General features: G+C 40.9%; 2 protein-coding genes across 2 annotated transcripts; both read right to left on the reverse strand.

Moving 5' to 3' along the window:
* Positions 1-1,825: 1,825 nt before the first annotated feature.
* Positions 1,826-7,693, reverse strand: LOC113072532 (protein asteroid homolog 1). Its single transcript, XM_026245527.1, has 5 exons — positions 7,546-7,693; positions 4,786-6,171; positions 4,498-4,711; positions 4,181-4,373; positions 1,826-3,257 (listed from the first exon to the last, which is right to left on the reverse strand). Exons 2-5 carry the CDS (start codon positions 6,154-6,156, stop codon positions 2,906-2,908), a joined length of 2,130 nt encoding a protein of 709 aa, XP_026101312.1. The 5' UTR covers positions 6,157-6,171; positions 7,546-7,693; the 3' UTR covers positions 1,826-2,905.
* A 620-nt stretch (positions 7,694-8,313) lies between these two features.
* Positions 8,314-17,017, reverse strand: LOC113072530 (KAT8 regulatory NSL complex subunit 1-like). The gene is made up of 12 exons (XM_026245525.1): positions 15,315-17,017; positions 13,913-14,054; positions 13,760-13,833; positions 13,516-13,681; positions 13,228-13,378; positions 12,640-12,834; positions 12,213-12,310; positions 12,002-12,123; positions 10,988-11,114; positions 10,737-10,840; positions 9,895-10,063; positions 8,314-9,636 (listed from the first exon to the last, which is right to left on the reverse strand). Exons 1-12 carry the CDS (start codon positions 16,991-16,993, stop codon positions 9,328-9,330), a joined length of 3,336 nt encoding a protein of 1,111 aa, XP_026101310.1. The 5' UTR covers positions 16,994-17,017; the 3' UTR covers positions 8,314-9,327.
* Positions 17,018-17,242: the final 225 nt, after the last annotated feature.

The following is a 17,242-nucleotide window of genomic DNA, read 5'->3' on the forward strand; positions in this document are numbered from 1 at the left end:
GAGCAGCGGTGCAGGACTGAGATTAATCTTTGTGTTCAGCACTGAGTAATATTACAGGGCAGAACTGCGGTGGACCGCAGCCAGTGAAACAGCACATGGCTGACACCCTAAAACTATTACATGCACCAAGAGAGCATGTCATAAACAGCGTATTGGATCGCAAAATGCAACCTTCTTCATTGTAAACAGACACCTATTATATGAAAGAAATTACAGAAAAAGCTGTGTAAACCAAGACCTCTGCTCCATGTGCTCTATGAAGAATGAAAGCCACTCCTGACTTTACACCATACTGTTATCCATGCATTTGGCACACAATAATGAATAATATTTTAGAAGATCAAAGATGAGAATCTGACCTTGGAGCCTAGTCGTCAGATAGACAGATAGACTTCACAACTAACTTATTCCTCATAACCAGATGTTTAACCTTCTTACCTTATCTCCTTTGGGTCCCCCCATCCCTGGGATTCCACTGCGACCCTAAAACAAAGGAAAACCTTTTATATATGTATGAGGAGTTGTATTTTGTTCACCATACTTAGTTGTCTGGGGAGGGACTTCGCTACCTTTTTCTGTTCCTTACCTGTGGTCCAACGGGTTCAGGAGGTCCTGATGGTCCTGCCACACAAGAATTCCTTCACAACCTCCTCTCTTACACTCGTCACCTCCACACGATTATAGGCAAGCTCTTGAAAAACAAGGGTCAAATCATTTCAAGACATCATTTAGATCCCGGTCTAAACAATAAACAACCAAACCAACTTAGATATTTGTATGAAAAGGTGCATATGTACGCAAACATAACACAAGCCACACGTTCTCATCACAAACTGATAAACCATCACGAGCGTGCACACATTTGTCTCTCATACCTGTAGGAATCAGGAGGATATTTTCTGGGTTGTACGGTGAAAGGTAGGCCGACACCGAGTACAGCAGAAACTGCAGTTGTAATCCAGCTCATGGCCATATTCCTATATGAGTATGTCAAAAATGCACAGATATGCTCAATCCCTGTCCCATCCAGTTTGAACTGCCATCAGCTCTCCCTCTCACACACAGCTTTCTGCTGTCTCTGTCTCCTCTGTCAGTGGGGCTGTTATTAGGAATGCTTCTCATTGAGTTTACGGGAATCTCCAGGTGCGAATGCTATCTCAGTCAGGGTTCTGACATCTGATCCACCCTCTACAGCCCCTCGTGCCAAAGAATAGACCCCGTACAACTAACCATCCTTAATTCCACAGCACAACAAAATGACCTGATGTAATTAGGGACATGAATGAAAAAATTAATATAAATAAACTGTACAAAATGGTGCATATGTCAGTCATAAGACCATCACGTTCTAAACTCAATGTGAAAACATTTGCAACAATGTTATTAGGCAGCAGGTCTCTTGATTTGTAAATTTAGTGTATAGAAAATGAAGTAAGCCCATTAACACATTTGTCGATTTACACTTCAGTTCAAAACTTCAACGTCAGGTTTTTGTCCTTAGGGTTGCATTTATTTGTTCATACTGTAAATTCAATAATACTAGGAAATAATATTAATAATAATAAAAAACTTTATATTAGAATATATTTTAAAATGTAATTTATTCCTGTGGTGCCGATGCTGAATTTTCAGCAGTCATTACTCCAGTCTTCAGTTTCACATGATCCTTCAGAAATCATTCTAATATGCTTTCTTGTTATCCATGTTGAAATCCAATTAAATAACCTCAGAGTTACTGTAATATATTAAATATGCAATACAACAACAACAAAATAAATGTTATTGAATACACCACAAATGTAATAACTCTTCCAACACATACAGACACATTTGAACATAATATTCTTTTAATAATCCATGTGGATTTGCATTTTATTACAAAGATGAATTATAATTCATTTTCAATTCATATTAAACCACCAGGACAAAGGGTCATTATGTTCAACAAACTTGAGATTAAAATTCATTGAGCAGCCCTGACATTGGGCAAGCCTAGCAATTTGAAATAATGTTCGCTTATAAAATGCTTTTCTATGTTCATGTGTTAACGTGTGTTACCATTTAGAGTCTTTAATCATCAACATAACTTTTCATGTTTAAGTGCAATAAGACTTTTCAGAATCAAATACTTTGAAAAATAAATGACACTTTCACTCAATGAAAATGTACCTCAAGCCAATACATCCTATTTATGCCAAAAACACTCACTTCTGCTAAGGGATATGAAATTTAAGACAAGTCTCTTGTTAGGATGTGCCTTGATTGACATCCACTAGAGATGCACAATAACAATAAATCTGCACTTGATAATTTGGCTATTAATTTCAGTCTGCAGGTAATTTCAGAGCGACAGCAAGGAAGCAAGCTGTTTTTGAAAAGAATGACACTGAAGGTTTCTACACCATATTAGTGTCTCAATGACACAATAATCAAGCTTGACATAATTAAGGAGAGGAATCTGGTCCACTTAAAAACATTAATTGCACTAGCCAAATTATCACCATAAATATTTAATAAAAAGGCATTGGTCCTAAAAGAGTCATTTGATAATATATAAAATCTACATTAGTTTTCATAGAAGTTCATTCAATTAAATAGTATGAAAGTCTACATGAAACATACCATTTTCATGATGTAGCTGCAAAACAGATTAACTAGTGCATGTAAAACAGCTCTCATAGTAAAACATTTAAAAAACATTGTTTCCTGAAATGAAGTTGGTAAAAGCTACTCTCTTCGGAAAAAAAAATGGCACATTCTCAGCCATATAAAACTTTTATAGTGAAAGGCAGCATAAGAACATAGATAAAAACATATCTATCTCTGAAATTCTATATTCTCCTCTCCTACACTCCTACACTAACCTTTCATATCTAATCGATAATTTTCCGCTCCCATTTCAAGCTCACCACTGCTGATCTTCGTCAAAAGTCAACAGTGCAAACCTGTTGTCCAAAGCATTGTCTGAAGAGGTCATTCCTCTGCTTCTGTTGCCCCTCCTTCCTCCCCCACTGCCCCGCCCTCTCCCTTCATTGCCCCGCCCTCTCCCCCCGTGGCCCCTCCCTCTTTGTTGTGCAGGTCTCTGCTCCTCTCCTCTTCCCCTGCTTGCTGCTGCTGCTGCTGCAGGACCCATCAATGCCTCGAGCAGGATGGAGTAGAGCTGCCAAGCAACGGCGTCCCCTGCAAGCAGAGACTCACACTGGCGACCCCCTCTTATGGCAGCCTCGAGACCATGCAGCAGAGTACCACTGAAAACCCTTTGAGAAACACAGACACCAATATGATCAAGTAAATATACTGTACATAATATACTTAAATTAAAATATACTTACAAAACACTTCAATTATATATAAATAATAAAGTAATAATACCGTAATACACTTTTAATAATATTTTTAATATATCTGATCATATGAATTATGCAAATGTATATTTTTTATATATTTAATGTGATTTATCTAAAAATATTACATATTAACAAAATTATTTTAAAATATTTTAAATTATTACTATTACTTATATACATTTATATATAGTGTATTACTCACTCAAAGGCCACTTTATTAGGTCCACCTATTCAATTGCTTGGTAACACAAATTGCTAATCAGCCAATCACATGGCAGCAAATCAATTCATTTAGGCATCTAGATGTGGTGAAGATGACTTGCTGAAGCTCAAACCGAGCATCTGAGATTGGGGAAGAAAGGGGATTTCAGTGACTTTGAGCGCCCCATTTTAACGATCTAAACGCAAAGTGTAAAGCGCAAGGCGCAGGTGCACTCAGGGCGTGTCCAAATCCACTTTTGCTATTTTAACGACGGAAAAACGGTTGGCGCGACCGGGAACATGGTCTAAACAGGTTGTCCCTATTCTCTAAATGAGTAATGGGTGTTTTTAGGGCGTAACGTGCAATAAACCAATCAGAGTCTCATCTTCCATTCCCTTTAAGAGCCAGTTGCGCTCGTGCCACGACGGATTTGCAACTATATTCTACAACTATAATCATATTTGTATAGTATTTTTGGACAAAACAACTATATATTTGGTCCATAGATATTACCAACAAATATGATTATAGTTTAATTATTTTTTTCCATATAATATAATCTTTTTAGGGCAAATCTGATGAATGAAGAAGGTGATAATTTATTCAAAACAGCCGATGAAAACTGCCCTACCAGGCACATTGAGGTTCAGGTAGCGGGAAACACAGTAACTGGTTCAGGAACAACGCTGCCCACATACATGACTGCCACTGGCTGAGCAAATGGGCCAAACCCAGATCAAGGCCCCTCCTTTGTCCTGGAATGACCCTTAGCTGAGATAATCTCTGACATACAGAAGCAGAAGCTTTGCTGCCAAATAATGGGTCTGCATGACAGAGAGAGCAAAACAATATATGAAGTCGAATAGATTTTATCTACAATTTATGTCAATTTCTCAATATATTTTTTCTCAAACCAATAAAAATTAGTAAAAAAGGGATCAGAGATACCATTAGGATGGGCCCTTCTCCAGCAGAGATCCCCATACACAAGTCCCAACAATATGGCCTGCAGTAGATGATGACTGGCCTTTGGTTTACAGTTGTTCATCCAGAAATACGTCACACACACTGGAAGGCAAAGATGAGGGGGTAAAGGCTGTAAAACACTGTCCATCACACCGAGTGTTCCCAACAACACCTGCAGCCTTACTTGTGCAGACGCCTAAAATACAAAACCAAAAGGTAATTGGTTTAACAATATACAGACAATATTTATATGCAGAAATAGTTTCTCACCCTGTCAAGTGACGCAAGAGTCAGCGGTGGCACACAGTTTGGTCGGTGAGCCTCCACTGTGTTTTTCTTGAGATTCAGTTCTTGTCTGTCATACTCATCAACACATGGGACGTCACATTGCTGTCCTCCTTTACCCTGAGATTGTCTTCCCCTTCCTCTTCCTCTATGGGTGACACCCTGTGGCGTCTGACTATCCCGTCTTGCCTTTTCAAGCAGAAGGCTGTAGATGGTCTTTCGGATACTCAGTGAGCTTGTATGACTGCTAGGCAGGTGACTGTTCTCCACCTGTGCAACCAGCAGAACCTTCTGGTGTACAAGCACATCCAAGACAAAGGACGAAAGCCTACCCGATGCAACCATCCTTAAAAGCCATTCAGGTTGAGAAACAAGTGCTGCTGGGAGCCCCTGGGCATCTGGAAGTGCAGGTTGGGGACTTGAGAAGTACTGAGCCAAACTGCTACTGTGAGGAAGCTGGTAGTCCTGGATTCCTGCGGAGAGCTGCGTACGTAAGGTTCCCTTCCGTTGTTCACCCAAAATCTCCAGGACTTCATCCTGAGCAACTACTGGGCTGGTAAACTGAGACAGCCACAGCAAAAAGCCTTCGATTCGAGGACTGGAACTTTGTCCGTACCTCCGACCGGAGGGTACTCTTTCGAACTCCACACGGCTGAAAAAAACCTCGGTTATTTTAGCGGGTGTGTAGTCGTTCCCGATGACAACAGCAAATAGAGGGAGGAGCTGCTTGTTCATGTGGTTGAAATGTGAGCAGAAGCGGTTCACGGTGAAATGGCGTGCAGGGATGTAGCGTTCTGTAGCCTTACCGTTGACGCTATTCCACTGAAAGAATGAAAACGGTAGGTAGCCACCTTTGAGGTCGAATATGTAGAAGTCACTGTCATTGGTCAGAACTGGACATCCCCAGTGTTTGGCAAGAGAGGCTATTTCAAAATCAGCTTCGGAAATGCATTGAACGAAAGGTATGCCAAGCTCTGAAAGGACCTGTTTGAAGACTTCACATGTAAGCAGAGGGAGAACGCAGCCGTGCGATCCTCGGGAAAGAGCATTAGCCTGTCGAATCTTGCTTTGGGCTCTTTCCTGTAGTGTCTTGAACTTCTTGTCTGTATGGTCCATCCCACCATCTAACACGACGAACGGCTGCACTCTGCATTCAGAAAGCGCTGCAAAAAACTGTCGAACCAACTCCACAAATGTGTCATAGTCTCCACCCCGTGCCTGATCCAATCCAGAGTTGAAATATAATCGAAAATACAAGCTACACCCATCAATCACAAGGCGGCAGTCTCGCAGTCTCATGTCTGTGAAGAACTGACGATTTCCTTCCACAAAACTCGTAAGTCCGTGAACCCCCATGATGCCACAGAAATGCTGCAAAGAAAACATAAAATGATACAAAAAAATGGGACAGTGAATTTTCCCCCATTTCCCCAATACTGGAAGATTCTTAATAACAACCTGTGTGTGTGTGTGTGTGTGTGTTTTAAGACAGTAGCCATGCATTTGTGTTGTGTCTTTTTTTGTTATTAATTTATAATCATTTAATCAATGGTTTCAAGGGACATTTGTCTTCAACAGTTAGAGATAAAATAATTTCTTTGCAAGGTTTTAAATGCCACATGATGATGCTGTGAAGCAGTAATTTTCCACTGATTTTGTTTTGGTATAATAACACTTGTTGGATCTGTGTTTACAATCATTACTTCAACTCCTCCTCCTGGTATTACTGCTCAGGCTGATGGAAGACTTTTAGTTAATACTGTTTTGAGTATCAGACAAAATTAATTTTTGTTAACTGGTTTTGGGTATCTGATAAAACTCTGCAAGCTGGTTTTGGATACCAGACAAAAAATATCTTCTGATTGGATCTGGTTAATAGAGTGGAATAAATATTTCTGGAATAGCGATTGAGTAAACATTTTTGGCATGGTTGGCATGATCTAACATCACTATGTAATCACTTTATTTCATGTGACCTACTTCAGATTCAACTGTCTGGTCATGTGTCCTTTGGCCTACAATCCATAACACTGCAGAATGTAGACTAGAATTTATATATAAATATTTATAAATATACATAATATATACTTATTTCCTTATATATATATATATATATATATATATATATATATATATATATATATATATATATATATATATAAGGAAAGGAAATGTCACATTAATAAAGTAAAGTTGCTTGATAGTTGAAGTCATAATTTTATAAAAATCACAGTGGAGATCTACTTAAGAACTCGCTTTGTAGATCAATAAGCTACATGCATAAAAAATCAATAAAAATGTGCATCAACATTATTAAACTATTAATTGTGCTTATTATGCTTGTGCTGTCACTCATCTTAGTTCATCGCGATCTCACAAAGATACGTTGTTATTATCAAAATTCTCTACGCTACACGATTACTTCAAATAAATCAGCAGCTGTATGTGTCTGATCTTTCACTTCTCAGCGCTGCAAAAACACGTTGAAATAGAAATCGACATCCAGAGCGCAAAACATAACGCACTGGATAGTTCTGCAAAATCTGCAATAAAGTGCCATGAATACAGCTTTAACTTAGGGAGTTTTTGATTTAGTTGTAGAACCGGGCCTGCTGTGACTGTCTAAAGGCAGAGGAAGTGTCTGTCTGCAAAAGTTATAAATAAACCAAACATAGTGCTGTCCATTTTATAAAACAAGTAACCACTACAATTTTAAGCAAAGGTCTCTTAACATGTTTTACTTACCAGAATGTTATCAGGTGTTATTCTCTGTATTTTCTTCCCGCAGATTGACCCGCCTCGTGGTTCGTCACTTGGGCGTGACAGACTATTTTAGCGCATTAGCGCCACCTGTTGTTATGGAAGAGAGCGATGTTGTCCCGCTGTGTAAAGCGCATTTATTGGTAATTATTAAATCCTTACAATGTATGGAAGGACAAAGCTGCAAACTGGTTAGTACAAGTTTATACAGGAATTTAATGTGTTAGGGGAGGAAAAAAAAAAAGAAAAAAAAACAGCGAGCGCGTTATTTTATATTGTTCATATTAATATTAATTATTGACATTGTTCAGAAGGCGTAACCAGTTCTTTGTCGACCAGTGTATATTTTTATGAGTAAAAGTTACTGATCTATAATATATAATCATTAAATTGATCAGTGGTAAAAGTATACTTAAATGTTACTTTTCTGTCTTTCCATTTAAAATCACAATCTTCTTCAATGTATGAAGACGCCAAGATCTCCTTTGTGTAGTACAGAATAAAGAAAATGGGTCGGTACTCCATGGGGCAAGTAAACCATGACAAAAACAAAACAAAAAATTGTTTACATATATAATAACAATGAATAAATGAAATATTTTTTTATGAAATAATATTATCCCTTTAGGCCAGGAATATGAAAGCCCATTTTCAACAGATTATTGTCTCATAATAATTACACTTTGTGTAATGTTTTTTTTTTTTAAATGCTCTTCCATACAGGAACATAAGTAAATAAGCATCAAGCAAAAGTAGTTTGCATTTGTGTTTACTCCTTTTATTATGTCTTTGCATTGAGAGCATCATGTGCGTTTCAAATAGAACTTCCATTTATTTTTATCTGCTCCTGTTTTGTTGTGTTCCTACAAAATTATGTTTTTATTCACCAAGACTACCCCCTAATGCAGCAGTACCACAGACCTGTCTAAATCACACACACACACACATATATACACACTCTCTGATTAACACAAGAACTATCACTCTTCCTTAAACATAATATACACACACATAGCATGTCATATGTAAATAATAATAAAAAATACTTCTTGTGTTGAGCTCAAAAGGGAGGAGGAAAGACATGGGTAGCATCCCAGAGAGCATGTAACAGAATTGAAATGCTATGATTCTTCGGCAGTATGCATACATCTCTGCAGAATACACACAATACAACACATGAATAAGGTAACCAAGTCACAAAATATGAAGATAATATGGAAGGCCTTAAATGGAGATCAAGAATCAAGAGTTTTCAAGTTGGGTTTGTTCCATGTTGGCGTGACATTGTTATCTGTGAAAACAGCATAGAGCTTTAAACAAGGATTTGACTAAAACACAAAATGACTGACTGACATAGCTGGAGAAAAAGCTTTAGACAGATCCAAAGAAATGAATAAACAACGGAAAAACAGACATCATCTGTTCATTACAGTAGCATCAGATTGAATGGCAGCTGTATCGGGGGCAGGCTGGTGAAGAAGAGTTTAAAGGATGTATAAGGAAGGACCAGAGATGCTCGCTGTCAAACTGGGCTGTTGGTGAAGATGCACTTGTTATTGGGCGAATGAGTGAAGGTTTAAGGGGAAGATTATAAATAATAGGCTCTGTGGTTTTATGTAAGGCTCCAGAGGGTTCAGGGAAAGGGCTAAGGATGTAAAGACACAAGGTGCTCGTGTTTAGATAAAAGGGTGGACAGGGTCAATGGCATTGGGAGCTGTGGTCTTGTTCTCATACTAGAGCAGAAAAAACAGTTGGACAAATGATGCGCTATGATAAAGGAGAGGGTGAGTATAAGGAAAGAGGAAGTGTGGGAGAATCCTGAGGTGTAGAGACTGTCGTCGGGGTGGCTGGTTTGCAGGACAGTGTGTGAGGGGTGGCTCGCTCTGTGCCTGAGTGCTGCTGAGGGGTCCTCGGGGAGAGCTCCAGGCTGCCCACAGAGATGCCCGAGTCCGTGCTTTGGCTGCGGCCGCTGGCGGTGCACGGGTCCTCGTCTGGCTCCGCCTCTTCCTCCTCCTGCAGCCACTGAAGTTCTGACTCCTGCAAGGGGAACGACCGGCGTTCCCATGGCAGCGCAGCCTGCAAGTGTAAATGAAGATGATTCATTGAGGTTATTAAACTCCAAAGAACCGGGTTTATTATATGCATATATATTCTCTCACAATGTAAAGAATATTAAGCATATATATCTTTCAGGATTCACAAATAGCCCCCTTTTTTAACTACAGGATGTTCTTCCAACTAAATAATTGCCATGGTTACAGCAATAATAAAGTTGAACAGAACATTAAGTCCTCCTCTTCTCTCTCTCTCCTTCTTACACACACACACACATACCTGCTGTTCATCCTCAGCCTGGCTGAAGGGATCCTCCGCTCCAGTACAGAAGGGACTGCATGGCGAGACATCTCCTTCTGCAAAATGACTTTGCCTGGAATCTGGAGAGCCAGGTGTCTGCTCCAATCCCCTGGAGCTCTTCCCATCCCCATGGTAGGAGGAAGAAGATCTGAGGGAGGAAGTCAAGCAGAGACCGCAGCGTCCTGCAGTTTTGACATGCTATACTTCATCTAAAACGATTTTAAAACTACCCACTGTTTTATGGCCACATATTGATTGAGAGAGTGCTTGAAATAGGTGTACGTTTAAGCTTCAGTACCAAATTACTATCTGTAAATTTTAACCTAGATTCTTGAAGTTATTTGCTAACTACACAAATACATATTTTATGAAAAAGTTGTGATGTGACATTACATTAACCATTCATGCAATCTACTTCTAACTTGTACTGCAGAAATTTGAGGTCTGCAAGATGTTTGTTAATGGTTTCTGAAAGAAGTCTCTTATGCTCACCAAGGCTGCATTTATGTGATCAAAAATACAGTAAAAACAGTAATATTGTGAATTACTGCTTATTAGCTTTAAAATAAAATATATTTTAAAGTGTAATTTATTCATGTGACAGAAAAAATTATTTTATCAGCTATTACGCCTTTTCAGGAATCTTTTAAATAAAATTTTTTGTAATATTATGAATGTCTTTACTATCAACTGATCAAATTCAATGCATCATTGCTGAAAAAAAAGTAATAATAATAATAAATATATATCTCGATCCCATGTTGTTAAAAGACATTATACTGACACCCTTTTAAATATTCTCCATCACATATGCCTCTCACCTGCCCCGGCGACGTCTGCGCGCCCAGCTCCCCCACCGACTCCTCTCTCTGCTCTCACACACTGCATGGCGCCTCAGAAACAAAGCGTCTGAGAGATCCTCCACCTATACAAACATTGCAAACAAGTATTGTCATACTAATATAGTGATAATTTTGAATGGTCGAAAAAAAATACATAATATCGAGGCAAAATACCAGGTATGTTTATGAGAAAGCATGTAAAAAGAAAAACTTGTTAAAGGCATACACACCTCTCCCTCCTCATTGTCCAGTCCTTCCCCATTGGGCTGGTACTGGGTGTTATTGTAATTGAACAACAGGGCATGTGCCCCTTCCTGATTTTTAGAGAGCGCTGAGAGAGAGTCCAGCTCCCTCCAGCTAAACACATGACATAGGACACACATTTTTCATCAACGGTAGTGCTAGACTTATAGATCAGCCAACAATTTAAGACTATCAGGATGAGTCAAAAAAAAATAAAAAAAAATAAAATAAAAACTGCTAGCTTGGCCAATTAACAGAAGTGACAGCTTCTCTCTCTCACATACCAAATCTACTAAAAGCCATGTCAACAATGACAATTTTTTTTTTAAGTAAATGTAGTGTAAAAAAATAGTTTGTTTAATCATTTCCTCCCAGACGTTGTATGTATGCATGTATGTATGTGTATATATATATATATATATATATATATATATATATATATATATATATATATATATATATATATATATATATATATATATATTATAATGCTCTTGTCGGTCACTGTTGCACTACATGCTTATGTAACTAGACTGGCTCCAGTTTGGTATGTACCTGTAATACTTTATAAACGATGGGTCACAAGGAAACAGTGGATACTTGGCACTGTGTTTGAATAACTGATGGGAAATTACTTGAAACCAAAGCCACTTTATACAATGGCTATCTGACAAAAGAACAACATGCTTCAAATTTTAAATGTTTATTATGTAATCGCTCATTCTTGTCATATTTTTGAGTAAGTACTAAGTACATCAGGGATAGGCAAATCCGGTCCTGGAGGGCCACTATCCTGCAGAGTTTAGCTTCAGCCCTCATAAAAACTCACCTGCCTGTATCTATCTAGTAATCCCGAAAACACTGATTGCCTTGTTCAGGTGTGTTTAATTAGGGTTGGAGCTAAACTTTGCAGGATAGTGGCCCTCCAGGACCGGAGCTGCCTATCCCTGAAGTACATATTCATTGTAGTGGTTTTGTGGGTCAGGTGGCATTATTTGTACCTTGGGGTGATGATTTCCTTGTATTGTAATCTTTGTACTCGTGCTCCTAGTCCAGCCAGGCCCAAAGGCATCACCAGGTTGTCGATGTCAAATGAGCTTTCTGCTCTCCTCCTTCGCAAAGGCTGAGGAACAAGAGACAGGTTTAGGAAGCCATCCACAACACATAGAATTGTGAGCTGCTGGCATTTTGCTTTTTTTTAACCAGATGTACCTGAGTGGGTGTGTCTGTCATTGGGGACAAATCTAGAGCTTGTGGATGAAGACAGTTGGGAATAATCACTCCCCTCTGACTTCTGCATCCAGCACCACCTACAAAAGCAATTTTGTTACTTTCTTGAAAATGGTTCAAGTATTTTAATCTTTTTGCTCAACAAAGTTGGACTCTGTTTCCACAAATGATTGGATGTATAGGAAGTTCAGAAGAACAGCATTTAATTGTAACACTATAAATATCTTTACGGTTTAATGTTATCGGTATAAATGTGTTTACTGCTGAAAGAAAGTCCTAATTTATTCAAATATATATATATATATATATATATATATATAAACTTACTGTTACCTTCAAACATTGAGCAGTAGTGTACTACAGACTGTTTTTGTGTGTTGATATAAGTGACAATATATATTTCACCCACCAGATGTGTTAAATAAAGGAGGCAGTGCGTTGGGCGGACGAGGACAAACTAGTCTCCTCCTCATTCTCCCAACTTGTCCCTGGCCCCGTCTCCCTGGCCAAGAGGACATTGATGACATGTCTGTCCACTGTAGTGATTTATGAGAGTGGTGCCCGGCCAGCGGGCGTATCCCACAATGCAGTGCAAGGGGTGAATCTGCAATGGAGGAAATTCAAAGTATAAGGACACTAAAGCCACACGTACACACACACCCTATATGTAAATTCGACCTTAAGTATATATAATATATACATACATATATACATTATATTATTATCTTTCAATATTATAATTTTATATATTAGTATATGAATAAGAAAGAAAATCCCACTATGTCAACAATCGTAAAATGAAAGCATACTTTCAAGGACACTGATCTAAAAAAAAAAAAAACATTTAAACAACCTTGTACAGTTTGTACAGTTGAAATCCAAGCTAAATATAGATGGATTTAAATAATATACAACTTAACACAATTCTGCGCTTACACACAGAAAACTAAAAAACCAATAATCTTGAGATTATACAGAGAGAAAATCCTGATTTCACCTGATGGCATTGAGAGGACAGGGTGAACAGACATATCGAGCCAGGTCTGACGCATCCACAGATGCTTGATGTCTGAGGGGGAGCGAGGAGTAGCACCAGCACATAACACACACACAGCCGGTGGTTCACACCAGCACTGTAATGAAACTGCCTGAGAGGGACACACAAATTCATGAATTCAGCATTGAGTCCTGTTTTATATCCTCTCTTCAAGGCATCATTCAAAATGAAGAGCAGCCAATAATAATAAAAGTTATTGTGCAACAGAAAAGAAGCAACTGACTTCACCTTTGACCCCAGCTCTGTGCAATCTTCCAGGCGAATGAGTCTGTGATGTCGTTGCCAGAGTAACGGTCGAACCCGTGCGGCAGAAGGTGGAGGACTGGGCATAGTTTGTGGAGAGGTGGTGTCTTCTGTCTGCCACTTCCTGTTAGGATCACCAGCAGAGGACAACCTAGGGGGTAGTGCAATAGTACATTAAATGTCAAATCCAAAAATCGACCAGTGTGTGTTTGTATGCAAGTCTACTGACTTGAAGTTGTGTGATGCGGAAGAGGGGTTTGATGCTCTGAGGGGTGTGTCAGGGACAAAGTAAGTGGACCGAACCTGGATGAAACAAAAAAAATACAGATGAGTCAAACCACCTATAATAACTGAAAAATATACAGATGGTCACCCGAAATACCTTTCCCTGTCGAAGATGTGTGTAAAGCTCTGTCAGCGCACGGATCCGATACTCAAGCTCTGATACTTGAGTCTGAAGCCACACCCACCTGCTGCCAAGCCACGCCCTACTCTCTGCCCACTGCCATTCTTTGCCAGTGACACTAAAAGAGAAAAAACTAAATATTGAGTAAATGCATAAAACACATGATCTTGGCGTTGCTAGTGCCATGATGTACTGTTCAAGCTACAGGAATGCAAAAACATTGCAAGTGGACCATTTCGGAGGTCCTAAAAAATTGAGCATGAAGCTTCTTCTGACCCATTTTATTCCCAACAGCCAGGCGTGAAATGGCTTGATAGCCTCCCAATATGGCAGCCATGAATCAACAGCCAGTGCAGCATGTACACTGCAAAGTACAATGGTGATTCAAAAGGCAACACCAACATGCAATGACTCATCTAAAACTTTTCTACATATGTACATGCATGTATACACAGGCACACTGAGCACTTGAAGGAACAATCTCCCCCAAACTGAAAGTTGTCATGACTTACACACCCATATCTCTTTCCAAATCTGTATGCATTTATTTTCTTTGCTGAACACAAAAGAAAGAATGTATTTTGAAGAATGATTATAACCAGTTGTGGTTCCCATTGACTTCCATTTTATGGGCAAAAATACTGAAAGTTTTACACAAAAAAACAAACAAATGCATACAGGTTTGGATCAACATGAGGTTGAGTAAATGATGACAATGTTTTTGGATGGACTATCCTTTAACACTGGCTTATCTTGCTCCATCTTGTGCCTGGGCCTTTTTTATATTTGGCATCTCATGATGGGAAAAAAAAACATTACTTAACTCTGGGTTAAAGGTGCTGTAGGGAACTTTTGTAAAAAAAATATTTTTTTACATATTTATTAAACCTGTCATTATGTCCTGACAGTAGAATATGAGACAGATCATCTGTGAAAAAAATCATGCTCCTCTGGCTCCTCCCAGTGGTCCTATTGCCATTTGCAGAAACTCCATCGCTCCCGGTAAAAAATAACCAATCAGAGCTGCGGTCCGTAACTTTGTTTGTGTTCAAAATGTAGAAAATGTATATAATAAGCAGGTACACCATGAATCCATTTTCCAAACCGTGTTTTTAGCTTGTCCTGAATCACTAGGGTGCACCTATAATAAGTGTTAATATTCGGACTATTTTATATTGGTTCGGGGATACCGCGGCGGAGTAGCCCAGTACCCTTTGTGATTCTTCATAGACATAAACAGAGAGAAGTAGTTCCGGCTACGATGTTCTTCCCGCAAGACGCAAGCAGCTCTGTTTATTAACCGCTAGAGCGTCAAAAGTTCCCTACCGCAGCTTTAAGAGATCTTAACCTGAGGTTAAGCATGGTGATAAAAGCTTACATTGATTTTATTGGCAGCGGTCTAAAGCGACGACCCCCTCTCTCCAATCCCTCATCTTCCTCACTGTCACTGTCACCTCCGGAGCTGCTGGCCGTGTGATCCGAGTCCAGGGCGCTCTCAGCAGTCCGAAGGATCTCGCTGCAGCTGCGTGCCAGCCTGCTCAGCTCGGCTGAGTTTCTGGATATAGCACTGGGCCTTCTAGTGCAGTTCAACCCCAGCCTCCTGTGTAGGCCATGCAACTGCTGCGTGACATGCCTCTCCACCTGCTTCACCTGTACGGCCTGCAGGCGCCGCCAAAGGTGGTCGGTACGACCCTCCAGCTCTGCCTGCCTGCGCTCGGCTTCACCCTTCACCGCCTCTATTTGCTCCATGCTGGGGCCCTCAGTCCCATGTGCATCATTAACCACACCTGTATGGTCACACTGCTGTGGCTCTGGCTCTGTCCCGTTAGGAGGGCCACTCTCAGACTGAGGAGAAATGATCGAGAGGCCACACAGGGGCTTTTTTACACAATCACGTAGGTCGGGCTCGGCTTGGAGGGAGGATTGCAGTGGGAGGCTATTGTGAGGGGCACCATTTCCGCTGACCCCGTTGTTATAGTTGGCAGAGCTGGAAAGAAAGGAGCGCACCCTGTACAGTCTGACGCGCCCCTTCGCCGTCCTGCATGTGGGCAGCTGGGCACTTTCATCAGGCGGGGAAGATGCGAAATTAATTTTTTGGGTCGTTATTTCGCAGTGGTTACGACGTAAAGAAGTGCGCTTGAAAGTCTCGGCAGTGCTCGCGGAGCTCTTCACATGAGCTTCACCATTGGAACCAACGCGGGCCGCGGCGTCCGAGCTGCCGCAGTACGTGCCCGAGAAACACACCCTCTTGGAGACTCGGGTTAAACTGCATCCCCTGCGCTTGATGACCGCGGGCTCGGAATTCCCGTGACCACACCTTGCAGCGGCTGTCAACACCGCGCGCGGGGTCTCGGCGTGAGCCGTGTGTCCTCGTCGGGCTCTCGCGGTGCGCACCGGCGGCAGTCTCGCGTTCGCTCTGCGCTCGTCCCTTGTTGACTTAGCGCTCATGAAACACCGCAAGCCAGCTCCTTCATGATCAATATTAATGGTGTTATCCCCGCCCGCTCCAGTGCTTTGTCTACAAAAACGCCCGCGTCCTCCGCCGTATTCCCCCGAATCCGCGCATTCGTCTCCCTCCCGTGTGATATCAGCAGCGCCGTTCGTAAAAAATCCCTCATCGTTCATTTTCTGGGCCGGATCCGCATCGCTGGAGGTGGCATCGTCCCATTCGCGGAACGCCTGGGCCTCGGCTACGCTGCTCTCCCTGTCTGAGCTCCGCACTGGGGCAGCGCTGGTGGCTGTAGCCGCAGCGGCCGAGCTTCCGTCACCGCTGACGGGCTCACCGCAGCCTCCTCCCCCGCAGCAGCGGCTGGCGCTATGCGGACACCCGGCCCCGCAGCTCTCCACTCCAGGCCCGGCTACACTAGCGCTCATTTTATTCCGATTGCAGTAATAATACATCGCTGTGTCGTTGGCATGGCCGGGTGTGACATACAACGAAGCTCCGTTAACGTATTTTTTTCCTTTTTCGAAAGGAAGACGGGCTTCTCTTTTCACCCGTCTTGCCTTTCCCTGCACTGCTGGCTGTCTCCAACACTCCCTGTTCGCACTGAGCATGCGCCATTCACTGGCCCGTCCTTCAAGTAAAGAATTAGGGGTATTTCAAAAACTAGTTCACATTATACATTTGTTCACATGTCCTGGGTTGATCTTAATTGCTTGCAGTATTAAGTTTTTAAGGATCACTTATCTCAGGTCGTCTGAACGTCTGGTTTGAAAAAAGTAGTGTTCAAGGACAGCTGCATTTCGACATTCATAACAATGAAAACAACATGATATGATTTGTACTGTGATGGACCCTTTTTT

The sequence above is a fragment of the Carassius auratus genome, unplaced genomic scaffold, assembly GCF_003368295.1.
Source record: "Carassius auratus strain Wakin unplaced genomic scaffold, ASM336829v1 scaf_tig00009358, whole genome shotgun sequence".
NCBI lineage: Eukaryota > Metazoa > Chordata > Actinopteri > Cypriniformes > Cyprinidae > Carassius > Carassius auratus.

Coding starts and splice junctions, on each gene's coding strand:
- LOC113072532 (XM_026245527.1), bottom strand. CDS start 6,156: ATGGGGGTTCACGGACTTACGAGTTTTGTGGAAGGAAATCGTCAGTTC. Junction 4,374..4,497: donor GAGAAGGGCCCATCCTAATG/GTATCTCTGATC, acceptor TCTGTCATGCAG/ACCCATTATTTGGCAGCAAA. Junction 3,258..4,180: donor CCTGAACCTCAATGTGCCTG/GTAGGGCAGTTT, acceptor TGTTTCTCAAAG/GGTTTTCAGTGGTACTCTGC.
- LOC113072530 (XM_026245525.1), bottom strand. CDS start 16,993: ATGCTCAGTGCGAACAGGGAGTGTTGGAGACAGCCAGCAGTGCAGGGA. Junction 13,682..13,759: donor TCCGCATCACACAACTTCAA/GTCAGTAGACTT, acceptor ACTACCCCCTAG/GTTGTCCTCTGCTGGTGATC. Junction 12,311..12,639: donor TCCTTTATTTAACACATCTG/GTGGGTGAAATA, acceptor TTGCTTTTGTAG/GTGGTGCTGGATGCAGAAGT.